The following is a 27,456-nucleotide window of genomic DNA, read 5'->3' as shown; positions in this document are numbered from 1 at the left end:
AGCTGCCCATGCCACACGCACTCATGCAACCCCATACCATCAGAGATGCAGGCTTCTGAACTGAGCGTTGATAACAACTTGGGTTGTCCTTGTCCTCTTTGGTCCGGATGACATGGCGTCCCAGATTTCCAAAAGAACTTGAATCGTGACTCGTCTGACCACAGAACAGTCTTACATTTTGCCACACTCCATTTTAAATGATCCCTGGCCCAGTGACAACGCCTGAGCTTGTGGATCTTGCTTAGAAATGGCTTCTTCTTTGCACTGTAGAGTTTCAGCTGGCAACGGCGGATGGCACGGTGGATTGTGTTCACTGACAATGGTTTCTGGAAGTATTCCTGAGCCCATTCTGTGATTTCCTTTACAGTAGCATTCCTGTTTGTGGTGCAGTGTCGTTTAAGGACCCGGAGATCACGGGCATCCAGTATGGTTTTACGGCCTTGACCCTTACGCACAGAGATTGTTCCAGATTCTCTGAATCTTCGGATGATGTTATGCACAGTTGATGATGATAGATGCAAAGTCTTTGCAATTTTTTGCTGGGTAACACCATTCTGATATTGCGCAACATTGTGGGAATTGGTGATCCTCTACCCATCTTGGCTTCTGAGAGACACTGCCACTCTGAGAAGCTCTTTTTATACCCAATCATGTTGCCAATTGACCTAATTAGTGTTTATTGGTCTTCCAGCTCTTCGTTATGCTCAAATTTACTTTTCCAGCCTCTTATTGCTACTTGTCCCAACTTTTTTGGGATTTGTTGACACCGTGAAATTTTGAATCAACATATTTTTCCTTTAAAATGATACATTTACTCGGATTAAACGTTTGATCTGTCATCTACGTTCTATTACAAATAAAATATTGACATTTGCCATCTCCACATCATTGCATTCAGTTTTTATTCACTATTTGTTTAGTGTCCCAACTTTTTTGGAATCCGGTTTGTATATAAAAACAAAAAAAAATTATATTATATAAAAACAGAAATCTTATCAGTTGGTACCAAATCTGTCCTCTCTACCCTTTGTGGGCTAAAAATCGACGTTGATGGGGTCATGGTTGAACCCTCAGCATCAGTCCTTAATTTGGGTGTCATCTTTGATCAGCTTCTTACTTTTCAACCACACATTAGCTCAATATTAGGCGGCTTTTTTCATCTCCGTAACATTGCTCATCTGCATTCTTTCTTCAGTGTGAAGGATACTGAAACACTCATTCACACTTTCATCACTACCCGTCTGGACTATTGCAATGCATTGTTTTATAGCCTACTGACTAAGTATATCAATAGGATCGCAGTATGTTCAGAATTCTGCTGCTCGTTTACTTACACACACTAAAAAATCTGCTCACATCACTCTTGTCCTCTATAATTTGCATTGGTTACCAGTTTCTACAAGAATCAAATATAAAATAATTCTCCTCACCTTTAAAGCCCTTCATCATCTGTCTGAGCTGCTTCCTTACACTCCTGCCGTGCATTAAGATCATTGGATGCTAACTTACTCACTGTATCTAAATACAGGTTAGTAACCATGAGGAGGCAGAGCTTTCAGAGTGATGGCCCCTAAAATTTGGAATGCTCAAACTCCCAGCCTTCGCAAGGAAAAATTGATTATTCATTTCAAACTCCTGTTAAAAACACATCTCTTCAATGAGTATTATTCATTTTCTTGTAGGTGATTTCTACTGTCTTAATGTGTTTATTTAATTGTAAAGTGTCATTGAGTGTATGAAAGGCGCTACATAAATAAAACTTATTGTGGCATGAAAAAAAAACTAACTTATTTCAATACAGTATTTGACATTAAAACCCAATTACGTGACATTTATAAGATCGCCATTTAAGAGACTCCCTGTGTATAATGAAAAGTATTAATACTATATTATAAAGGTGACAAAACATTTAAAAACTAACGAATCTAAAACAATTTGGTTATATACTAAATAATAATACCTTATCAGCCAGGTTGTCATACTCTTTGTGAAGAACCTCCGATTTTTTATTTCCCAAGCTCTGTGCTCTCTTCTTCCGGCTCCATGACTTTTCATTCTGACTCCCTGTAGAGACTGTCGCTGGCAGTTTGGCCTCCTTCTTTAAAGGCTGCTCCTTTCCTTGGGCACAGCCACTGTCCACATAATCTACAGAGGTCTTAAACAAAAATACCTCTTTAAATTACACACACATTTCAGACACCTCTAAACAGTTAGCTGCTAATTCTTCGTAATGCATTTTTATTGTCATTAAACTAAAAGGGAAGAGTTGTCCTCATTATTACTATAGTTTGAGTGAAGTAAGCATTTAAGTGGTTAAAAAAAATCTTAAAGGTAAAAAACGGTAATTTAACTGAATGTGTTGTGAGGACACTTTAGTTGCACAATACTTTGACACTACTAAAACAAACAATAGCACAATAAGATAGACATACGTGCATAACATTAGATGATAATCTTCTGTTAGGAGGGGTAAGGATTTCAGGAAATGACACCCTAAAAAGGGGGGAAAAAATTAAACAGCATAGAATTAGCTAATTATACGGCAAAGTGCGCAGTTTCCTCATAAAACACATTCTTGTCTGCCCCGTATCTGTCCGTTACGATTTCTCTCAGTTCGTCCCGGTCATCAAAAGGCATTTTGCTATAGGGAAAGTTTGTGATGAGCAACACAGTGCTTAATTTTGCTCATGTATCACCTTCCCAAGAAATGAATGCAATTTTGAAAACATACTTAAGTGAAACAAACCACTTAAAAAGTACCCTGAAAATACTCTACTGGAATAAAAAATTTAAGCTGAAAATTTAAACCGTTGTGTAACACCGTCTTATATATTTCACGGATGAGCGTAGCAGAGTAATAAATAAACAGAAATTTAAATTAACAACTTTTAGTCCATTGACAATTTCCATGTAAACAAAAAAAAAAAAAAAAGAAATAAAAATCAGTCGCACTGCCTTAAGTACATTTGTACTCATACTTTATTTTGCACAAATGGTCCTTGGACCATACAGTGCTCAAATTTTTTTAATTTGTATTGTGTTCACAGAGTATTTTGACGGAGTGCTTGGCTGCTCACTTTATTATAATGTAAAATTAAGGATAAGCGCCCCTCAAGAAAGTACATTTTAAATACTACTGAAGCATGCTGTAAGCACGTATTCACTCACAGTATACACTTTGTATTATAACAATATATACTATACTGTTGTATGCTGGGATCAGCAAATCTTTGATATGCAGGGTGCAGTTGGTCCAGAAGGCTGTTGCCCAATTATTTGGTGGGGGCAAGAAAGTCTGAATCTGTATCTCCAATTTTTGGCCCTTTTACACCCTGGCTGCCTATTAGTTTCAGAATTGATCTAAAAATTTGCAGGTTGTTTTTAAATCAGTTAATGGGTATGCTCCCTCTTATTTATCTGAATTGTGTGTGTGTTATACACCAGCCATCTAGAGCGCCAAGATCTACTGGTCAGTTGTCTCTTGATGTCCCTTGTACTAAGTGCAAAATTAAGGTGGATACATTTGCAGCTGCTGCACCTCGTCTGTGGAATTCTTTACCGATTTACATTAAGGAATCCCCCCATCAACTGAATTATTTAAAACAAGACTGAAGATGCATTTCTACCGTAATTGCCAAAAGGCCCTTAACCTGCAACTGCTGAGTGCTTTGAGTGGTGAGAAAAGCACTATATAAATGGAAAGAATTATTATTGTGATGCTGATGGTTCCTCCCTCAAAGTTCTTTGTTTTCAATTTAATGCTGTTTTACATTGTGTTTTACTTTATTTTATTCTATGTATGTTGTTTATCGTATATTGTATCATAAAGCACTTTGGCTACAGCATTACTGAAGTTTTTAAATGTGCTCTATAAATAATTTGACATAGACATTTGTTCTTTAATTAAACATTCCCTTAGCACTATTCACTGTATAGAATTGATAAACACAAAGTTACATACAAAATGCCAATTCCAGCACACTAAAATCTACATTAAAAAAAGCACAAAAAAATGACCTGCTTCTTGGTCACACATCTGAATGTAAATTACATTTTAAACTTGCATTGACCAATAAAAAAAATTGACAAACCACACTAAATTACCACCACTGTACTTGTCATGTAGCATAAAACAGTACAGACTGCTTCAAATTTTACTTGAATTATTTTATACAGGTGCATCTCAATAAATTAAAATGTTATTGAAAAGAAATAAGTGCTTCAGATATTCTCTCTGTGTGTAACGAATCTCTGTATAATATGAGTTTCACTTTTTGAATTAAATTACTGAAATTAACTTTTCATTTTGCGGATTATTGCTTATAGCTAATGAAAATTCAGTATCTCAGAAATTTCAAATATTGTGAAAAAGTTCAATATTGTAGACTGCTGGTGTCCCAAACTAGCTAATTAACCCAAACACCTGCAAAGGTGTCCTGAGCCTTCAAATGTCTCTCAGTTTGGTTCAGTAGGCCACACAATCATGGGGGCGACCGCTGACTTGACAGCTGTCCAGTAGACAGTCACTGACACCCTCCACAAGGAGGTAAGCCACAAAAAGTCACTGCTAAAGCAGCTGGCTGTTCAAAGAGTGCTGTATCCAAGCATATTAATGGGAAGTTGAGCGGAAAGAAAAAAATGTGACAGGAGAAAAAGGTGCACAAGCAACACGGATAACAGCAGCCTTGAAAGGATTGTGAAGAATTAGGGAGAGATTCCCAAGGAGTGGACTACAGCTGGAGTCAGTGCTTCAAGAGCCACCACACACAGATGTATATGGGACGTGGGCTACAACTGTCATGGCAATCCTTGTGTTAAGCCACTCCTGAACCAGAGACAACGTCAAAAGCGTCTTACCTGGGCTAAGGAGAAAATGCACTGGACAGTTAACAGCTCAGTGGTCCAAAGTCATCTTTTCAGATGAAAGTCAATTTTGCATTTCATTTGGAAATCAAGAATCTGGAGGAAGAGTGGAGAGGCACAGAATCCAAGTTGCTGAAGGTCCAGTGTGAAGTTTCCACAGTCTGTGATGATTCGGGGAGCCATGTCATCTGCTGGTGTTGGTCCAATGTGTGTTATCAAGCCCAAAGTCAGCACAGCAGTCTACCAGGAAATTTTACAACACTTCATGCTTCCCTCTGCGGACAAGCTTTATGGAGATGCTGATTTCATTTTCCAGCAGGACTTGGCACCTGCCCACACTGCCTAAAGTACCAATACCTGGTTTAATGACCACAGTATCAATGTGCTTGATTGGCCAGCAAACTCGCCTGACCTAAACACCATAAAAAAATCTATCAAGAGGAAGATGAGAAATACCAGAGCCAACAATGCAGACAAGCTGAAGGCCTCAATCAAAGCATCCTGGGCTTCCATAACACCTCAGCAGTGCCACAGGCTGATCGCCTACTGCCACGGCACATTGATGCAGTCATTTATGCAAAAGAAGTCCCGACCAGGTACTGAGTGCGTACATGGACAGACTTTTCAGTAGGCCAACATTTCAGTATTTAAAAAAAAAAAAAAAATTTAATTTGTCTTATGCAATATTCTAATTTTCGGAGAAACTGAATTTTGAGTTTTCATTACCTGCAGGCCGTTATCAGCAAAATAAAAGAAAAGCCTGAAATACATCATTCTGTGTGTAATGAATCTATATAAGAGTTTCATTTTTTGAATTGGAGTTACTCAAATAAATTAACTTTTCAATGATATTCTAATTTATTAGATGCACCTGTATTGTTACAGTACATGAAAGCAAATATCTCACTAAAATTTTATAGTAAAATGAATGATGTGAGTAACTAAGATACTGCTGTGCTAAAGGCTTTTACTTTTAGCTCACCTATGATAACATAATAAACCATGGAAAGCACAAAACTAATACCTTTTCAAGCTTGTGTTTTTTGCCTCCCTTATTTCCAAGTTATCCAGGAATGAAGTCACGGATTTTCCCTTCTTTGGTGACTCTAGACAGAAAAAATGCAAACTGATGGTATGTAAGAATACTACTGCTAGAATATTGCATTATGGTTTCTATAGATTAAGTACATAGTGAAACGAATAGGTATTGGGGAGTACAGGGTGGATCATGTAGCAATTTATGGATATCAGAACTTAAGTGAAATAAATGGTCAAAAAAGACTACATGGGTTATTTAAGTGGTACATAATACACTTTTAGTGGTCAAGTTGATAAGTAACTAATGCCACCAGCAGCAAATAATTTTAAGACTAGCTTATTTTTCTTTGTAGAAGTTAAGTTCTTTATTTTAAAGAATTATTTTTTCACATCTTGTTGGGTCTTTTGAACCGTCAACATTGAAAGCAGCATTTGATAAAAAAACAAAAAAATTACGTTTATTTGCAAAAACTCTAAAATGCTCTTAACAAGCAATACATCTTACTGGGCAGCAGAATGACTAGATCAGTAAACAAGCAAGTAGTAAACACTCTTGAAGAAGGTGAGACACCAAGCATGAAACAAATTTCATGGTGGACAAATGGGTCGGGGGACCTGGTTGGGCTCGAGTCTTTTTTTTTTTCTTTTTTGTAAATGCTAAAGTCACCATGAGCGTTGTACTAAAGTGCAATATTTATTTAATACCACCATGCAATTTTACAAGCCCTATTAATCCTGAGGAAGATCGCAGGGGATGGAGCCTATCCCAGCAAGCATAGGACACAATGCAGTAACAACTCCCAGAGAGGGTGCCAGTTCATTGCTGGATGTATATATTTAACCATTTTAGAAATTGTGATTTTAAGTACCATACTATTAAAAGGCACATGTGTAAAGTCAGCACAAGTTGTGAAGGGGACAAGGCATACCTTACCCTCACCATCCACACGGCATTTTTATTTTCACCTGACTCGGGCAAGCCTTTAACTCTCTAGATTTTTGTGCTTCAAGGTTCATAAAATAGATTTTTTTTTCAACTAAATAATCTAAACTAAGGGTGTACTCACACTAGCAATTTGTTCCATGCCTGAGCACATTTGTCCACATGTAATCCCCACCCAAAAGTCTACTTCATCTGAACTAGCTCGATAGCTCCATACTGGGCCAACCATACTATGTCCTGACCGCTTGGAAGAAGTGAACCCAGGCACACTTCGGTAGGAATAAGGAACAGTGTGAAGGCTAAATGTATCAGAGCACGTAACAAAGTCAATTCCATCAATAATTCTAGTAAAAATCTTGTTCGTTCGGCACAATTAGGAGCAAAACGCTACTCTTCGCTGCACTCTCAGATCAGTAAGAGGGTATTGAGCAACTCTGCCCTACATCACTCCATATTTGGTTCTTGTTTTGGCTTTACACAAAGACACATGGTGATGATGAAAGCCTGCCTGGGCCCAGAATATTGAAGCATGATGCGAGTGCAGGCCACCGGGGGGAGTATGGGGAAGACAACCATATTCGGGGGTTGTACGAAACAAATGTGCCTAGTGTGAGACCACTGTAAAAGAATTCTCTCTAAATGGACTTCCTCCACAGCACTACTCTCCACTGATAACGGGGAAACCCATGCATGATATAGCAGAGTCATGCATATACATCATATTCACCACAATACACTACCGAACAAATAAAAGCTTTACATATCCTGCTTTTTCAGGGGCTGAGTAATTGTAAAACATGGGAGGGGGTGAAGTGCGTTTACTGCTGCATCATAATCACCACCAAAAGGAAGTTTACTTTGAAAATTGGCCTAGCGAAAGCAAAAATAATAACTAATAACTGAAGGACATAGGCAACACTTGCTCTTTCAGTTTGCTCTAGAGAGAGGAAAAAAAATGTTTCAAGTGAAGGACTGGAGAAAAATTAAGGAATGGGAAACCTGCTGGAAGAGTGTATATTTTATTTATTTTTTTTTATATACATACACATGTATGTATGTATGTATGTATGTACGTATGTATATTTTATATAAATACAAAAATTGGAGGTTTTTTCCCCTCAAATGTTCCCAAATGTATTTTAATCATAGCTGTGTTTCTCACATTTCAGAAATAGATTTTAGGTACTACACTATAAAAGAAATATGTACTAAAAACCACAAACCTGGAAATGCAGCTGGGTACTGTGAAAATACGCTCGTCTTGTAGGCAGCTTCGGTAGCAGGCTCAAAGGATAAGGCAGCCATAGCTGGAAGTAAATCTAAAGCCTTAAAAAATAATGAATTAAAACTCTGATATTCTGAAGAAAAAAAAACCATATACACTCAATCTTCTCAAATTTAGAAAACACAATTTCTCACTTAAGGAAGGTCAAGTATACCTGATGCTATTATTGGAATAGAGACTGCTGTGGAATATGAAGTTATTTTTATCTAAAGATCACAGTACCACTGAAACAACTGAAAACGTAGTGGCTTGGGAGGGTGAATGGATACATTTCAATTTCACACTCTTAAAATTTGTGTGCTCAAATTGAGGATTACTCTCAGATGTGACAGAATTTAAAAGAAAATAGTTACACTTTATACAAACTTAAATCACATGTGATATAGCTGTAACTTAAACCATATTAATTAGCGCTCATTATAAAGGCTTGAATATGCAACAAAAATTACTTCCAAACCAACAACCTTTAAAAACATATACTAAAAAAGTATTATTTGAAGTCAGTTAGCTTATCACAATCATGGTATGTATTAAAAACCCATACATATTTGCAAACAAAAATGCGTCTTTCAGCTGCCACTGTAAGCTGTCAATGAGGAACAGTTAAAACAAAAAAAAGAAAATCCTTGAGGGAAACAAAAGCATCCTGATGTATCGAGTTTAAAGCCAAGAGTGTTTCAGAGTATTAATTCATACCTTGAAACGGCACACATTAGAAAAGTATACATCCAAGTAACTGCCAACAAATATTTTGCGAGACCTTTACAAAGGTTTACAGCTACCACATTACTTTATTCCCAAATACATGCACAAAAACCTTTCCCCTTCCTTATACAGTAGCTCAGATGCATTTGCAAGCACTTCAGCTATACTATGGAAGGCATGTTTTCTCTGACTGTAACCTTCAACACTTTGAAACTGATATATTTGGTAAGTTTTATGGTTTTTGCTTCACTTAACTCCTGGCATCCCACTGTCAATGTAAGCCAATGGGAAAAGTATTTTATAAACCTTATCCTTTACTTCCCACTACAAGTTTGTGAAAAATAACTGACTTCAAGAAGCCCAAATGTGCACATTGTGAGGTGTTTTATACTGCACTTTACTCAAAATTATCTGTTCAGATAAAAGGGTTGCAAAGAAAGTTCAATTTACAGATGTCAATTAAAGTAGCACCAGTGGAGTTTTTTTTTATGGTGAGACTTACAGGTAATAAATCTAAAAACATTAAAAGGTACCATCATAGATCTTAGTACTATACATTTCAATGACACAAAATTAAACCTACCTAAACTATGCTTACAGTTAACAAACTTCATTCTCGATAGTTGCCCTTTTGCAATAAGAGTTTAGTGAATTGCTCGGATTACACTGCTGCAAATTGCCTTTTTCTGTTGGCAAAATGCTGAAAAACCAAAAAAGGATTTTTAGTGCAAATATGCAGCATTGACCCTCTTAAATGAGAACTAGAAGAGTCTAAAACTTCATATTCATCACTTTTAGGTTTAATAGGTTTGTCACGTCAATGCAAATTATAACAATGGCTCAGTGATATGAACTTTTATAAGTGGGAGTCGTCATTTATCTGGTTTGCTTATTTTACGGCCAAAGCCCAAAATCGGACAAAGCGGGAAGTGACCAATGTCGCTGTAAATTGATGGCCAATGTCCGATCTTTTCCTCAGTTTCGGGATTTGGCCAGCCAGTTTGCAAAATGGCGTGGGGCGATCGACCAAAGTCGGAAGAAAAAAGGCACGAGCAGCAATTATTTGCGCACTTAGTAGTGTAATTACATCGTGTGTAGCTTTGGCTGCCAGTCGGTGATTGGGAAGACATGACAGTTCGTAGTGTTTTTTTCTTCTGTGCCTATGGATTCCAGTGTGAATAGTTTCTCGTGCAGAATGGAAAAATCACTTCTGAATCTGCATCTGAAAGTTTTTAAGCATCTTCTCACCTTGAGCAGACAGTCTTACATCAGCACATCGGATTTTAGCCAGGGAGTTCTCGCCACTTTGTGAAATGGCCAGCCAAAGCAGCATATACACTGGTCATTTCCAGTAATTCAGACTTTAGCCACACCTCACGGCCAAAATGCGAAACAGCCGGCCAATTCAGGAACTGGCCGAACTTTGGGTTTTGGCCGTAACAGTTATATTTTCCCACTTGATCAAGGATGTCCCCAAAATCTCATTATGTAAATGGAAATATTCTAAAATCCAAAAATAACTGAAATTCGAAATTCCTATGGTCTTGGGCATTTCTGAGTAGAGATACTCAACCTGCATGTATCAGTCCTATAGTGTGAGCCAAAACAGCTATGGTAAAAATGTGTCCAAAAAACACACAAGACACTCACGGGGTGTGCTGGAGCAACAAGGTTAAAGGGTTTCCGTTTTAAGTATTGTTCCCATTTATTATCCCATTGTTTTTCTTTTTCACAAATCGATTCTTTAACAACTGGGAGAGATTCAGTAATTTTCTTTCTGCAAAAGGGAAAAAAAGAATAAAATGTTGAGAAAGCTGCAGGTCAAAAAAAAAATAAACATTGTTAAAGACCAAACAGAGCAACCTACAGTCTATCATTTTCTGCATTGGATGGTAACAAAGTAGCTGTAAATTTTTAAATGAACCTATTTTTAATGTATCCATAAAAACAGTTAAATATGCATACAAGCTTTTAATCATAACTCAAAAAAAGTATAGTCTATTGTTAGAGACAAACCTCAGTATAATTAATATTGTAAAGACAAACATTACATACTGTGCATTAAGGTAGGGTAATGATATGGTGGTAAGTCTCTCTGTTTCAAAGGTTAAAACACCTATAGTGAACTGTCCATCCAGAATCTGTCTTGTAATGGTTTGAACGTTATCCCAAAGCATGCATGGGCTTTCCCAGATCCTTACGCATTCCATATATAAGCATGTTAGGTCAAATTGTCTTTGTATGACTAAACGCAGATGTGTGAATATATGCAAACAATCTAAAGGCGAAAACTCCTTTAGGTCTATGCACTGTACTGGGCTTTCATATGACCACTAACTAAATAAATGTTTAAACTAAACTGAAGAGACGCGGCTGTCAGTGCAAACCCATGCACCGGCCTGTCTCGACTGCCTCTCAGACAAGCCGCGATCTTGAGAAATGGTACACAGTGAACGTAAAAGATCGGATGGCAGCCTACGTCCACATCACTGCTGCCTAAAGAGCACCGTTATGCCCTGTTGTAAGAGCTGCTCATCCGTAAATGAACTTCGGTCAAACGGTGACCATCCGGATCAAGGAAAAAAGATACAAGGTCATCTGGAGATGGCCAAGGCAAAGATCTGGAGCGAGGACTAAAGGAAGATGGAAAGGAATCAGACCAGTGCCATCTTTCTACAATGAAAAATGTTTGATTGCCTTCATATACGTTGCTTGAACTGTTATATTTCAATGAGAGTGATGGTGAGCTAAGGTACTGGGATATTTGTGTACTGCAGAGAACTGGGTTACACCTCTTAAATAATAAGCTATTTTAATGCTGGACAGGTTTTATCAGACTGAGTGGAAAAAGTAGGAGGAGGACTGGAGATTTTTGTCAGTGTGCAGTGATGAAAAAGGGAGCACAGTATAATTAAAACTAAATGCGTGATCCAGGCATTGAACTATGGATGGAATTCGTCCATGATACTGCCTGGTAAAGCAAGCATCATCACCCTGGCTGCTCAGCAACATGATTCACTCTGTACCAGTGTCTTTTTGATGAATCATTCTTAATGGTGGGGCGTCCAAACAAGGAAATAAGAGATTTATTAGGCCTGTTCCTTTTGTTGACATTGCAAAATCCAAATACTAATGCCTTTAGAAGACACAGTAAACCTGTGGCACAACCCAAGCTGGACTGACCTCCTCGAAGCCTGTATAAAAAGTAGCAGGTCTTTGTTTTTATCAATTTTTTTTTTTGGAGCTTCTGTAAAATATTTCCCATTGGGGACAAAAAGTATAAATTTGACTTACTGCAAGGTACATTTTTCAAAAATAAAAACAATTTGAAAATGAATCTTTTTGAACTCAAGGCCTAATCTTAACTAGAACACATGGTCTACCTGTCAAAGAAGTCAGCTAGTACTTTGTTTTATTACTATCACAAAACGTCTAGAAAACAGGCTAATCAAACCATGTAAAACTAAAATGATTAGGCTAAAAATGTAAAATTTTATTATAAATAATACATGACAGAAATGGAAAGCACCTCATAACCTTCAAAGCCTGCAGTGATTTAAGGTGGAGCTGTAACTGTCCTCTGATTTGCTGCACATCCAGTTCCAGTTTGCTGGATCCCATCTTCAAAGACTCATCTTGAAGAATATGCATTGCATCATTCAGTAAATGCAGAACCCGTAAATAGTTAACTTTCCCAGCTTCATACACATTACCATACTCCAACTTGGGGGGAAAAAACAACAACAAAAAATGAATCAATGTCCATTGTTAGCCAATTAAAACAGCAATCATGAAAAGAATTGCCCTGCTCTTGTCTTTAATGCATTCCTACTTTTGTGGTTTTTGAGTGAGAGCAGATAAATATAAATGCGTTTAATGCTGCTCAGTTACATGTAACTTCTCGAACTGAAGATAAAATGAGCACTAACAGGGACAAGCACAGAAAGTTATTCATAACGCTGAACAAAAAAACCTGCACATTGTAATTCAGCAATGACAGAGTTTTTACTGGACTATTATTGCATTATACAGCACCCCAATGGTACTTCGTGCTTCAGTTTTCACTCCCTACAGTTTACTATGTTCCAAGGTAAAAAGTAAGGCATACACAGTATAAATGATTGTTCTGCTGTTAATATGCATCCATTCAATATGGCAACCTTTATTCCTCAATAGCAAAGAAAAAAAGGCATTCACTTTTTTGTGGCTCAAGGAGCTTCTACATTATAATATTTATCTAATATAATATGCTTGCAGTGTGGCAGAGAAGTACGTGAGAGTGGTACAGGATATGTGCGAAGGAAGTGTGACTGTGGTGAGGTCTGCGGTAGGAGTTACAGAGGTGAGATTACATCAGGGATCAGCTCTGAGCCCCTTTCTTATTTGCAATGGTGATGGACAGGTTAACAGATGAGATTAGACAGGAGTCCCCGGGGACTGTGATGTTTGCTGATGACGTAATCTGTAGCGAGGAGTATAGAGCAGGTGGAGGAGACCTTGGAGAGGAGGTGGAGATCTGCTCGAGAGAGTCAGTAGAACCACCACAACAGAATACATGTGTGTGAATGAGAGGGAGATCAATGGAATGGTGAGGATGCAGGGAGTACAGTTGGCAAAGATGGAGGAATTTAGATATTTGGGATCAACAGTACAGAGTAAAAGGGAGTGTGAAAGAGAAGTGAAGAAGAGAGTGCAGGCAGGGTGGAATAGGTGGAGAAAGAGCGCGAGGAGTGATTTGTGACAGACGGGTATCAGCAAGAGTCAAAAGGAAGGTCTACAGGACGGTAGCGAGACCAGCTATGTTACATGGGCTGGAGACGGTGGCACTGACCAGAAAGCAGGAGACAGACATGGAGGTGGCAGAGTTAAAGATGCTAAGATTTGAATTGGGTGCGACGAGGATGGACAGGATTAGAAATGAGGACATTAGAGGGTCAGCTCAGGTGGGATGGTTTGGAGACAAAAATCAGAGAGGCGAGATTGCGTTGGTTTGGACATGTGCAGAGGAGAGATGCTGGGTATATTAGGAAAAGGATGCTAAGAATAGAGCTGTCAGGTAAGAGGAGAAGAGGAAGGCCTATGGATGTGGTGAGAGAGGACATGCAGGTGATGGGTGTGACAGAGCAAGATGGCGAGGACAGAAGGAGATGGAAAAAGATGATCTGCTGTGGCAACCCCTAACAGGAGCGGCCGAAAGAAGAAGAAGATTATGCTTATGGTGTTTTCCATGACTGTACGTATTTCTTCCAGGAAATTTAGTTAACATTACAAGTCCAAGTATAAGTAAACAGGCCAAAATATAAATATAAACTGAAACAAGACTGTGCACAAGAGGGCACTGATATACATTTGCATTTTATCTACACCCAATACTTCACCAGATAAGACTCAGTTCAGTACTTTTAACTCAATGTTATTTATTCAAGAACATGGCATATATGTATTTGCCACATGAAATTGTGCTCTCGAGTTAAGGTCTGTAAATTTTTAAAAAATATCTCGCCTGCCTTGGTGTTTTATAATGAAGGCTACAGTGCATGGAGCACCACCAGAAAATTAAACTCTAAAAACTAAACAAATACATCCAGTTTGAAGTGGCAAAAGTTTTGATATAAGAAAAATGGCCTTCCATCTCCCCAAGGCATGTTTGGGCCAGCAAAAGGGATAAATAATAATTTTATCACATTTTCCTGGTATTATTTTCCTTGAGGAAAGAATGCGTGTATTTGCTTGTGTCTGACAGCAGTGGCCTTTGGGCGAGGAGTTCTCAAATAAATAAGGAAGCGAATCAACATGACACCGAGCACATGGCAGGAAGTTTATGAGGATTTGGTCTGTTGAGAGAGAACCATGACACCTCATGAAAGGTTATTGATGGAGGACTATGAGCGCTAAGGAACCACACAGAGCTAGTCTTTTCAAACAAGTGCCTGAATCTCATAATACTGGTGTTTGTGTTTGAAAATGTATAAGCTATTTTACAAAAGTGTGCGTAATTTCAAGACACAGATCAATGCTCAACAACTTTGTTGGCTTAAAGATATGGACAAGTGCTCCATGCCCCATAGATTCCATAATAAAAAGGGCGGGCAAGTTTGTTTTTTTTCTAAATTTATAGAAGACACTTAACTTTACAGCATAAATTCATGTGGGAAACGCATATAAAGCCATGTTTGTGAAGATGTAACATTTTAAAAATTTCGAACTTACCCTTTAACTGGAGTAAAAAACTTAATCCTTACACAATCCTCTGATCAAATCTGACGAAAATTGTTGATCTGTTACACGTCAAATTGGTTAAATGCATATCAATAGACTATTCTGAAGCAGTTGGTAGTGATGGTACAGAAGGTGAAAACATCAGCTTACAACATCACAAAGAATATCTACAACCGTTAACTCCAGCCGGTCTTCCACCAGCTGAATTACTGTTGACATATCATGATGTTATTGTGTAATTTATGTCTGAGTGATGGGCTATGCAATGGGACAAAATTAGTTATATTGAAAATTGATCGAACAATTCTAACATGTACTAAGTAATTGCAACACAAACACTGACTTAATCGGCTTTAACATGAAAAGATGCCAACGAAAGAGAAGTGGACTGCTTGGGTGTTAAAATTTTACATTTTCCTTAATTTTTCACTTAAGCTGGCACTTAAGTCTTCAACCTGTCTCAAGACAGATTTAAGATATGAAGAGGTAAGGGAAGTCACGGTGAAAGTGGTAGGGATGAGAACGGCACCTGTACGCATGAGCCACACTGCCGCCCTGCTGGCCGGTGCCAAGAGTTGATTCTACAATAAAAAAATAAAAAGAGGAATAACCGTGGAGGTCAGGCATCACCCTGAAAGCAGATAGTAGACATCACGTAGTACAGGTGTACCAAATTTCAGGCCAATAGTTCAAACTGTTTGCTATCTACATGTGATTTAAAATCCTGGACAGACAAGCGAACAGCCACGGTAGCGTATTATACAAGATATGATTCTTTTAGAACATTAAAACAGTTCTATTTAGTCAAATTGCACATTCAGGGGAGTTACAAAAATACTTGCTTATACAATTCAGCATTACCTGCAAACATACAAGTCAACAAAGAACACACCAATATATTACCTAAAATTATTTTGTCTAGTGGTATTAGGATTAAAGCAGCATGTCTGTGAAAGATTAAACAAAAGTAACAGTCCACCTATAAAACATCAAGCAAAAAGGTAAGGCAAATAAGAGAAGTCCAAAACTGATTAACAATTCACTTACTGTATTCGGTGAATTTTCAATTCTCTCCAATAATAACCTTGGCACCTTTATAGACACCTCTGTTCCGTCAAGGACATATTTATCAACATTCCCTTGGATTATTGAGTCTACTACCTCCCTTTCCTTCTCCAAGACAGACATGAACTCTTTAATAACTCCCCAAAAGGACTGAACCTAGATGGACAGGAAAAAAACACACCAATAAAAACTTAAGACAAGATGTAAAATATTTTCAGTGACTACATTTCGCTCTTAGTTCTTTTCCAGGAGTTCTATAATGCGGGTACCATAAGGCACATTGTATTAGGTCTGTACAGAAGATAATGCTTGGCAAAATTAAGATTAGCAAAGGAGAAATGCCTTAAGTTTATATTTTTTGAGTCTTCAAAACTTGAACACAGGAATTTCATTCCAGGGCAGTACAGTAGTTAATACTGCCATTTCAGAGCTCCTACAAGCTTGGTTCAAATCACTGTGTGGAGTTTACGCCATCAGTCAACGTTTGTGTGAGATTTTTCTCAGGGTATTCAATTCATTTGAAAGTCTAAATTTTGGCCTCCAAGAGTGAGTAAGAATTTATGCACGGAAAAAAGATCCCTGAAAATAGGACAAGCAAACCATTTTAGTGTTTTTCCTACTTGCACCTATTGAGGTCAGGTTTGGCTCCAGTATTCAACATCCACAAAGATGAATTTAGCAATTGCAGGAAATGGGCACAGTCTTTAAGCGTCAATGTTGCTAAACGTTTACAAATTAACCAGTTTCTTAAGTTAATGTCAATCACCTCTTTTACTGAACAGAACACCTGGTCTAGTGTCATGAAGCCCCCTACTTCTAGCATGATTTTACATGAGCAGGAATCTTTTGTAATGGACACCAGGCATGGGCTGGCATTCTGGCTTGGGAGTGTCCAAGGTTCTTTACCTAGCTGTGAGGCCAGTTTAATGGACTAATTGCACCAACCACCACATACAATAAATAGGTGGCAGTCTTTCTGGGCTATGGTGCTTGCAATTATACCCAAAAGGCAGGCTGAGAATTACAGTCCAGTTTAGACAGCCCTGTGGTGTTCCATGGGTGCCGCCAGGGGGAGCTGTACGGACAGATCACCACCACTTTAAGGAACTTCCGCCTAAAACCGATAATGCTTCCAAAATGTAGTGTAGCAACACCAGAAGTGCTCCCAGGTCTGGCATAAAGGAAACCACTCGACCTCATGCAGGAGAGTAGCTGGACATCACTCGCCTGGAGGAGGGGAAGGAGATGAAACAAGGAAAAGGAGAATAGGAGGAATTGTGCATGTGCATTACCTGTGAAGATATTTGTTAGGTCATTATTTGACCCAGGGCTATGGAGTCGGAGACAATTTTGGGTACCTGGAGTTGGGTCGGAGTTGACAAAAAATGTTCAAGTGTAATGATGTAGGTGTGTGCTAAAGGGTTCTTGTCTTTCGTTTAAACTGGCCAATACGGTAGAGAGTCAGCTTCCTAGCCAGTAGTTCTGGGGTTAAATGATATGTATGTTGCTTTCCTTTAATCAACATGAAAAATACATTAGCATATTAAATACAGAGGAGTCAGTGTAAGAAGTACCGGAAACAAAGGAGTCGGAGTCTAAGGATTTATCTACCGACTCCACAGCCCTGATTTGAACTGTGACTTGTGTTGGTATTGGAGGGTTTTAAGGCTCCATGGCTCCTCCAACAGGTCCCACTGTACATTTTCTACCCTTTTTGCTAAATTTTCTTACTTATGAAGTACTTTAATGTCATTTTCACCTTTAAGTGAGCTTATTATTAAGCAGTTGCTTTAAATAAATTGTGAGGTTGTTAGTTGAATGATCAAGAGTGATTTAAAACAAGTGAAAGAGATCCTGAGAGGAATTTGACACAGTGGATTAAAAGACTGCATTTACAAAACTTTTATCGGGAACAAAAGCTACAGTCACTGTAGGCCTTAGGAACAGAACTACCCTCCGCTTTTAAAATCAATAAGCACTAATATTACAGGCAGAAAACACACATGACAAAGATGCTGATTTTGATAACCTCAGTTTTGTCTTGTGATCTGCCAGGGGGCACTAGTGGTTTTTACCACAACCTTGTAAAAGATTGTTTTTTTTATTATATTTATACTGTATGTGTATATACAGTATGTGTGTGTATACAGTGGTGTGAAAAACTATTTGCCCCCTTCCTGATTTCTTATTCTTTTGCATGTTTGTCACACAAAATGTTTCTGATCATCAAACACATTTAACCATTAGTCAAATATAACACAAGTAAACACAAAATGCAGTTTTGAAATGATGGTTTTTATTATTTAGGGAGAAACCTACATGGCCCTGTGTGAAAAAGTAATTGCCCCCTTGTTAAAAAATAACCTACCTGTGGTGTATCACACCTGAGTTCAATTTCCTGATTACTGCCACACCTGTTTCAATCAAGAAATCACTTCAATAGGAGCTGCCTGACACAGAGAAGTAGACCAAAAGCACCTCAAAAGCTAGACATCATGCCAAGATCCAAAGAAATTCAGGAACAAATGAGAACAGAAGTAATTGAGATCTATCAGTCTGGTAAAGGTTATAAAGCCATTTCTAAAGCTTTGGGACTCCAGCAAACCACAGTGAGAGCCATTATCCACAAATGGCAAAAACATGGAACAGTGGTGAACCTTTCCAGGAGTGGCTGGCCGACCAAAATTACCCCAAGAGCGCAGAGACGACTCATCCGAGAGGTCAAAAAAGACCCCAGGACAACGTTTTAAGAACTGCAGGCCTCACGTGCCTCAATTGAGGTCAGTGTTCACGACTCCACCATAAGAAAGAGACTGGGCAAAAACGGCCTGCATGGCAGATTTCCAAGACGCAAACCACTGTTAGCAAAATTGAGACGAGCCCTAATGTTCTTTTTGCTTAAGAAACATCTCAATGATTGCCAAGAGTTTTGGGAAAATACCTTGTGGACCGATGAGACAAAAGTTGAACTTTTTGGAAGGCAAATGTCCCGTTACATCTGGCGTAAAAGGAACACAGCATTTCAGAAAAGAACATCATACCAACAGTAAAATATGGTGGTGGTAGTGTGATGGTCTGGGGTTGTTTTGCTGCTTCAGGACCTGGAAGGCTTGCTGTGATAGATGGAACCATGAATTCTACTGTCTACCAAAAAATCCTGAAGGAGAATGTCCGGCCATCTGTTCATCAACTCAAGCTGAAGCGATCTTGGGTGCTGCAACAGGCCAATGACCCAAAACACACCAGCAAATCCACCTCTGAATGGCTGAAGAAAAACAAAATGAAGACTTTGGAGTGGCCTAGTCAAAGTCCTGACCTGAATCCAATTGAGATGCTATGGCATGACCTTAAAAAGGCGGTTCATGCTAGAAAACCCTCAAATAAAGCTGAATTACAACAATTCTGCAAAGATGAGTGGGCCAAAATTCCTTCAGAGCTGTAAAAGACTCATTGCAAGTTATCGCAAAAGCTTGATTGCAGTTATTGCTGCTAAGGGTGGCCCAACCAGTTATTAGGTTCAGGGGGCAATTACTTTTTCACACAGGGCCATGTAGGCTTGGATTTTTTTTCTCCCTAAATAATAAAAACCATCATTTAAAAACTGCATTTTGTGTTTACTTGCATTATATTTGACTAATGGTTAAATGTGTTTGATGATCAGAAACAGTTTGTGTGACAAACATGCAAAAGAATAAGAAATCAGGAAGGGGGCAAATAGTTTTTCACACCACTGTGTGTATTCTCTCTCACTCTCTATATATATATATATCTATATCTATATATCTATCTATCTCTCAAAGACAAACAAACAATTATCCAAAATCACAAACCACCAATCAGCACTCAAGACAAAAATCTTGAACCAGGGCAGATTAACTAACATGCTATGAGCTGCTCTAGTAGAATTGAGAATGGGAATAAATACTACATTTCACCAATAATAGGACTGTAGTAAGCTAGAGCCTTTCATGACAGTATCAGTTTATAATTTTAAAAGAAAGCATCTTACCACTTTAATTTTCTCAGCACTGTTGCCAGCGTTTTGGATTTCACCAGTTTTCATTCTGTTCAGATAACAGAAAAGAAATCTGACTTAAGATTTCAACAAAGAGAGTTTTAGTCACAATATAAATAAATATTTTTGCAAATGGAGACAATGACTCAGTCCATCAAGTTACTAGCTTCAACAATATTACCACACACACACACACACACACACACACAAAGGGCATTTCACTTGGGTCTTAAATGCACTTCATGGCACCAATCAAAATGAACAGACACCTGTAATTTAATACAGGCACATACCAATCAAATTCTGCACATTTCTAAAAACTTACTTTGATAATGAAGCATCGTATTTTGCACTTTCTGCATAAAGAGACCTCAATGATTCCACCAAAAGTCTGTGGGAGGGAGAAAAGGTCAGCAATTATTAAATTAAGCACATAAAAAACCCTATCTAAGCAGAATTCACGTTTGCTTTAATTAAAATTCTTTTCTCTAATGAAAGGCCCAAACCAGTTTTATGAAAAATGATCAGGAACTATAAACCATGGCTGCTCAATATGTAAAGGTTATAATCGATGAAGAGTTATGTGCAAATGCTAGTATACTGAATATTCTGTTGAAGAGGTAGCTCACAAAAGCTTCACACTGCAAGATGCCACCCAAAAAAAGGCCTGGGTCAGTGCAGATACAAGACATCTGTCATAGAACAGCAAAGTCTTTGATGAGAACTTACAATATGCTCATAAATGAAGGCTTTTCTGAGCGAAGATGAAAATCTTTTCCAAATCTGAGCTCGCAGACAGCAGGAGTATACAGTGTGGGCCATTTATATGGATACATCTCAATAAAAAGGGAATGGTTGGTGATATTAACTTCCTGTTTGTGGCACATTAGTATATGTGAGGGGGGAAACTTTTCAAGATGGGTGGTGACCATGGTGGCCATTTTGAAGTCGGCCATTTTGGATCCAACTTTTGTTTTTTCAATAGGAAGAGGGTCATGTGACACATCAAACTTATTGGGAATTTCACAAGAAAAACAATGGTGTGCTTGGTTTTAACGTAACTTTATTCTTTCATGAGTTATTTACAAGTTTCTGACCACTTATAAAATGTGTTCAATGTGCTGCCCATTGTGTTGGATTGTCAATGCAACCCTCTTCTCCCACTCTTCACACACTGATAGCAACACCAGGGAGAAATGCTAGCACAGGCTTCCAGTATCCGTAGTTTCAGGTGCTGCACATCTCGTATCTTCACAGCATAGACAATTGTCTTCAGATGACCCCAAAGATAAAAGTCTAAGGGGGTCAGATCGGGAGACCTTGGGGGCCATTCAACTGGCCCACGACGACCAATCCACTTTCCAGGAAACTGTTCATCTAGGAATGCTCGGACCTGACACCCATAATGTGGTGGTGCACCATCTTGCTGGAAAAACTCAGGGAACGTGCCAGCTTCAGTGCATAAAGAGGGAAACACATCATCATGTAGCAATTTCGCATATCCAGTGGCCTTGAGGTTTCCATTGATGAAGAATGGCCCCACTATCTTTGTACCCCATATACCACACCACCAATTTTTTTGTTCCAACAGTCTTGGAGGGATCTATCCAATGTGGGTTAGTGTCAGACCAATAGCGGTGGTTTTGTTTGTTAACTTCACCATTCACATAAAAGTTTGCCTCATCACTGAACAAAATCTTCTGCGTAAACTGAGGGTCCTGTTCCAATTTTTGTTTTGCCCATTCTGCAAATTCAGTGCCGATCTGGGTGATCCTCGTTGAGATGCTGCAGTAGCTGGAGTTTGTAAGGGTGCCATTTGTGAGTAGCTAATATCCGCCGAAGGGATGTTCGACTAATGCCACTCTCCAGTGACATGTGGCGAGTGCTACGCTGTGGGCTCTTGCTAAATGAAGCTAGGACAGCCACTGATGTTTCTTCATTAGTGACAGTTTATGCGTTCACATTTTGGCAAATCAACACTGAACCAGTTTCACGAAACTTAGCAAGCAGTTTGCTAACTGTAGCATGGGAGATGGGTGGTCTCGTAGGGTGTCTTGCATTGAAATCTGCTGCAATGACCCGGTTACTGCGTTCACCAGACATCAACACAATTTCTATCCGCTCCTCACGTGTTAACCTCTGCGACATGTCAATGGCTGTAAACAAAGAGAAACTTGTAAATAACTCATGAAATAAAGTTACGTTAAAATCAAGCACACCATTGTTTTTCTTGTGAAATTCCCAATAAGTTTGATGTGTCACATGACCCTCTTCCTATTGAAAAAACAAAAGTTGGATCTAAAATGGCCGACTTCAAAATGGCCACCATCCATCTTAAAGTTTCCCCCCTCACATATACTAATGTGCCACAAACAGGAAGTTAATATCACCAACCATTCCCATTTTATTGAGGTGTATCCATATAAATGGCCCCACCCTGTATATTCATCTGCAGTATGCAAGTATGGTCTTCTGGTATTTGCATAGTAAACATTTATACTTTTTCACTTTTATATACAACAAAACTACTGAGGAGTGAACCAACTATGTGGAAAAAAAAAAAAAAAAACAGTTCTCAGTATTGAGCAGAAGTTGACAGACACAGTAAGATTTCTTTAATTACCATTATGTTCTAGTGTTCCCTCATAAATATTATTCAAAGAAAGAGGTCATTTCTATTTAACTAAACTATCTTTAAAAAGTGGCATTCTGCTAAATGATATTGAGCCCAACATAAAACCAATAAACAGAAGAAAACACCTTATCCTATACGACGGTATCTCAATAAAATGAATACACACTACAAACTACAAAAAAGCAAGAATTCAAGGCGCAGTCCCTCAGAATTGTGGACATTCGGCTAAAAATCCAATGAAATGGTTAAGCAAAGAAATGTTTTTTGTGAATTAGGTAACATTACCGTGGGTACAGCACTGGGGCTACTAAGCAAGGAGTCTCACAGATTCATCAGGCCTCATTGAGCATCCGAAGATTACAGTAATCCCTCGCTATATCGCGCTTTGACTTTCGCGGTTTTTATATGAACGCATAACTAAATATATAACGCGGACTTTTCGCTGCTTCGCGGGTTCTGCGGACAATGTGTCTTTTTACTTCCTGTACATGCTTCCTCAGTTGGTTTGCCCAGTTGATTTCATACAAGGGACGCTATTGGCAGATGACTGAGAAGCTAACCATTCAGAGCACGCAGTTAAGTTCCTGCCTGCTGAATGCAGTGTTAACCAGGAAGTCTCGTCTCGCTCATTCAGCATCAACGAGTTTCGCGGTGTAAAGAGTTGTGCTCTTTTGTGTTTATCTTTGTGCATAGCCAAGCCCTTCATTATGGCTCCAAAAAGATCTGTTACTGCTTCAGGGGCCGTGCCCAAGCGCAAACGGAAGATGTTAACGATTGCCGAAAAGGTAAATGTTTTGGATTTGTTGAAGGCTACAATTCTTTTATTTAAAAGTAGGAAAGGAATATAAGATCTACGGCCGCAGTGTCCTTTTAACCAGGGTGCAAAACGAGTTGTAAGTGGATGTAATAAGGCAATAGTCTGGATTGAATCTGCTTTAGCGATTTGGATTGAAGACTGCCAGAAGAAGAACAGCAGCAGTGCTACACAATCGCCTTAAGTGGCTCCTTTAAGGGCTGTAACGCTCTCCTTTGTTGTGCAGTAAAATTAAACTCATTGTTATCGGACAAGTCATCGTGTCATTGTTGGTGAGTAACCATAATTAATTTTCTACTTACAGTACTTCGTACATGTACGTACGTTAGTGTCACTGTACACACACATTTACTGTATACTATTTTTGTTGCATTGTACGTATTTATTGCTGGTGGCATGTCTATCGTAATGGCTGTAACATAAGTGATATCGGAGACACTCAATATCTTTAAAATAATATTTAGGTTTTACTGTATATAAACAGTGTGTGGTGTCTGGAACGCAACCCCCGCGATCAAGGAGGGATTACTGTACATCAGCTCCCCAAGTCTCTAAGTTTTCCTCCTAGATTCCCAAAGCTGGGCATGTTAGTTTAACAGGAGATTCGAAAATGGTTGTGTCTGTGTACCCTGGTGTGGAACTGACATTATGTCCAGCTTTGGTCTCTGTTTTGCACCTACCTGGTGCAGGCCATTGCCCCCTACAGTTCCACAACTAAATTGACCAGATCTGAATAAGTTAATCTTAGCTGATCCTGGACAGAATTCAGAAAAGTGACAGCTGACATTTAATACAATTAACTATTTACACTCAGCATTAACATTTGCAATGCACCATTAGAAAACATGTAATGCATATTGGAATAAAATGCATTGCATTTTTTATTCCAACTGATGGCACATTACAAATTATCACTTCTGTCAAGAATTCCATTGCAAATGCTGGGTAACTCATGCAACAAACTGCTACTGTAACTTAATAAAGGAAATCTGAAACAGAAAATATAGGAAATAGAATGAAAGAGGGAGTACCAACCTCATTCGAGTCCATTAAACATTCCAGAGATCTGCCATCATTCACGTAGCAAAATGAGAGCAGGAATAAATTGTGTAAGTAAATAACAAATTCCAATAACAGCAACAAAGAGGGCATGCTGACCACTCAGGACTTGACTTTTAGATCCCTGCAGCAAGACCATCACCTACATCCATCTGTTGGTGGATCAGTTTGCATCAATGGGATTGGCATTTGCTCCTTAACCTTTTTTTAATTCCTATTTTGTTTCTAGCCAATTCCCTTTATTATATGCTCTAGAATCACTTTTATACACCACCATCTGTTGGAATTAAAAATGTGATTTTGTGTGTGCACAAGACTAATGTCCTGGAATGGGCTTGCATTTCCATTAGACAGCATCTTTGCACTTAGATATATGTGCTAGACCAATAGGACTTGGCCAGATTACACACCATTTAATTACTCTGTCTAGGGTTGGGACCTGAAGGTTGAAAACATGACTTATGTGAAAGACTTGAGTCACTTAGTGTGGACTCACCACCGCCAACAGCCTGAAAACATTGACTATTAGGACCCACTCCATTTTTTTTGGGGATCTGAATGTTCTGTGAAATAAGTTGAAACTGATAAGAGTAACCACCATCCTTCAACCCACATTCAATAGAACATATATGGTTACAGTATAAATCACGGTAAAATCTGAGCATGGATGCACCTGCTGGACCAGTTTCATAGATTAAAAGTGGGTAGTTCTAATGCGAGGCTCCTTTTTATAAGGATCATTTTATTTCAAATAGGAACATTTTAATTAACTGAAGTAATTCCAATATATCTTAAATAATAAAAAAAATACCTGAACAAAAACAAAACATACAGTGCACATGCCACTTAAGACAAAGAATCTTAATGTGTACTGTACAGAATATAGTGTTGGATCAGTACTAAAATTGTGACTCTGTATTGGTACCAGATTTCAGACTTTATATACTGGTAGCAAAACAGCTATAAATAATTACTGATTACAAAGTTTTACTCTAGCCTCCATGTTTCACACAACTGTGATGTAAATTTCCTGTTTAATAAAGGGATTACACAATAAAGTCTTTAATCCCACACACTTACAACTGTGTGTTTAGAAGCACTACTTCAGCTCAGCACTTCTTTCCCCCTTTCCTTCTTTATCTATAACACCAGGCAATTAGAGAATGAAAAAAAAAGAGGCAGAGCTACATTTTTAACTATGTATTACAAGTAACAAATATTATAACTGGTGCCATACATGTAAATAGACTGTGGCTTTTAAACTAAGACTATACAGCGTGATAATGCCATATGTGTAATCTCAGTTGGCACAATAACTTAGTTGCATTCAATTCTTCCTGGTGAGCTCATCATCTGTTCTGCTTTCATCAGGATACAACATGGCAGAGAGAGCATGCCCTTATAAGCATTTGGCGTTGGTTAAGTAAACATCAAAGCACTGCTATACTCATCAGTAAAGTAAAACATGACGCCTGAAGCACAAACTATGCTTTGGTTGGCTTACATACAAAGATATACAAATATTTATCAACATGTTATTCCCCCATGTGAAGTCCCGATCGCACAGAAGTGGGTACTGCAATAGCAAATGTCAATGGAGGTACAGGGATCAGAAAGAAAGCATATGTTTACTTCCGGTACTGAAAATGCCAAACTGCTAGTACTGTACCATTTTAAAATTTGGGTTTTTAGTATTAGTAACGGATAATTCCCTCCCCAAGATCCCCTCTCACTCCTGCGTTCTTGGTGCACCACACTCCACTACAACACAAGGAGCAGTTCCCTCCTGAAGCATCGAAGCAACTCTGCAGACAGTTGGAGCACATTTTTCCCCTGTGGAGACTTTGAATTGTCTAAGGTGGAGGTTCCTGTGAAGTCTCCAGCACGCCAAAGCACTTTAATCCTCTATAGAACCTTCATTGCATTAAAGCTTCCCCCCTCTATAGTCTATTGTATGTTGAAGCGTGGATGGGTGATCGGGAATGAGCAGAAAGCTAGCCTTTATGTTGACCAAGCTAGGCTATTACCTTCTTCCCTTTGTTTCCTCCCCACTTACAACTCCCTGCTTTTCCTAAGTTTGTCCATCTTTAGTGTGATGGACCCAATGACAACACAGCTGAGAGAGTGCGTTGCTCCATTCAAATAGGCTGAGTGACTGGTTATTAGATTGCAGATACTAAACAGAGTAACTGGATTGTAGTGATTTTCAGGTAGACTACTCAAGCCTTAACTAAGGGTCACTTTCATTTTTTTTTTTTTTAAATAATAAAATTGCATGCTAAATCAAAAGCAAGAAAGTTGGATGCCAAATTGCTCTTTTCAATTTGAACTTATTTTACAGAAAATTGTGGTTCCTTTTAAAATAGTGGATAGTTATCGATACTTTGGCCATGTCTGTATTGTTTTATAAAAATAATCAGTAATAAATTTAAAAACGTCAAAAAATGCCATAAAAAGTAAAACTCCTTATTCATATACTACTAGTACCAACTGCAAAGAACAATGTCAGTATTACCTGTAAGAGCCATCTGCTAGTTATTTAAGTTATACTGAATGTCTGCCTATATATTAGTGCATAGTCTATGGGAGGTTCTTATAACACCCATAAGCTGAATTGAATTTGTTGTGGCAGGAGGCCGTAACCATTACCCAGCCAGGACGTCTAGAGTGTGGAAGAACCAGGGAGAGAGAGTATTTTCAGGACAGTTTCTCCCCAGGGCCGGCGGAGGGCAGCCCCCTTGGTTTCCAGTGGGGCCACAGGTCATAAGTATGGGAACTCAACACTGTTGGGGGGCACATGGATAATTTCAGGGCC

At 38.6% G+C, this 27,456-nt stretch overlaps 1 protein-coding gene and 1 non-coding gene across 3 annotated transcripts in view; both read right to left on the bottom strand.

The window, feature by feature from the left end:
- The window catches only part of haus6 (HAUS augmin-like complex, subunit 6), a 51,050-nt gene that overhangs the window by 8,136 nt on the left and 15,458 nt on the right, over positions 1 to 27,456 (bottom strand). For both annotated transcript variants that reach the window (XM_039758161.1, XM_039758162.1), the window contains exons 6-14: positions 20,459 to 20,524; positions 20,128 to 20,182; positions 16,101 to 16,274; positions 12,364 to 12,557; positions 10,485 to 10,611; positions 8,068 to 8,170; positions 5,888 to 5,969; positions 2,433 to 2,493; positions 1,961 to 2,155 (exon numbers count right to left, since the gene is read on the bottom strand). In XM_039758161.1, coding sequence (XP_039614095.1) covers positions 1,961 to 2,155; positions 2,433 to 2,493; positions 5,888 to 5,969; positions 8,068 to 8,170; positions 10,485 to 10,611; positions 12,364 to 12,557; positions 16,101 to 16,274; positions 20,128 to 20,182; positions 20,459 to 20,524 — 1,057 coding nt within the window. The remainder of the gene's footprint in view (positions 1 to 1,960; positions 2,156 to 2,432; positions 2,494 to 5,887; positions 5,970 to 8,067; positions 8,171 to 10,484; positions 10,612 to 12,363; positions 12,558 to 16,100; positions 16,275 to 20,127; positions 20,183 to 20,458; positions 20,525 to 27,456) is intronic.
- Positions 2,574 to 2,703, bottom strand: LOC120533151. Its single transcript, XR_005634447.1, has one exon.

The sequence above is a fragment of the Polypterus senegalus genome, chromosome 7, assembly GCF_016835505.1.
Source record: "Polypterus senegalus isolate Bchr_013 chromosome 7, ASM1683550v1, whole genome shotgun sequence".
In the NCBI taxonomy this organism is placed as follows: Eukaryota; Metazoa; Chordata; class Cladistia; order Polypteriformes; family Polypteridae; genus Polypterus; species Polypterus senegalus.
Note: the sequence above shows the minus strand (reverse complement) of the source record. Positions and strands in the feature narration are given on the sequence as shown.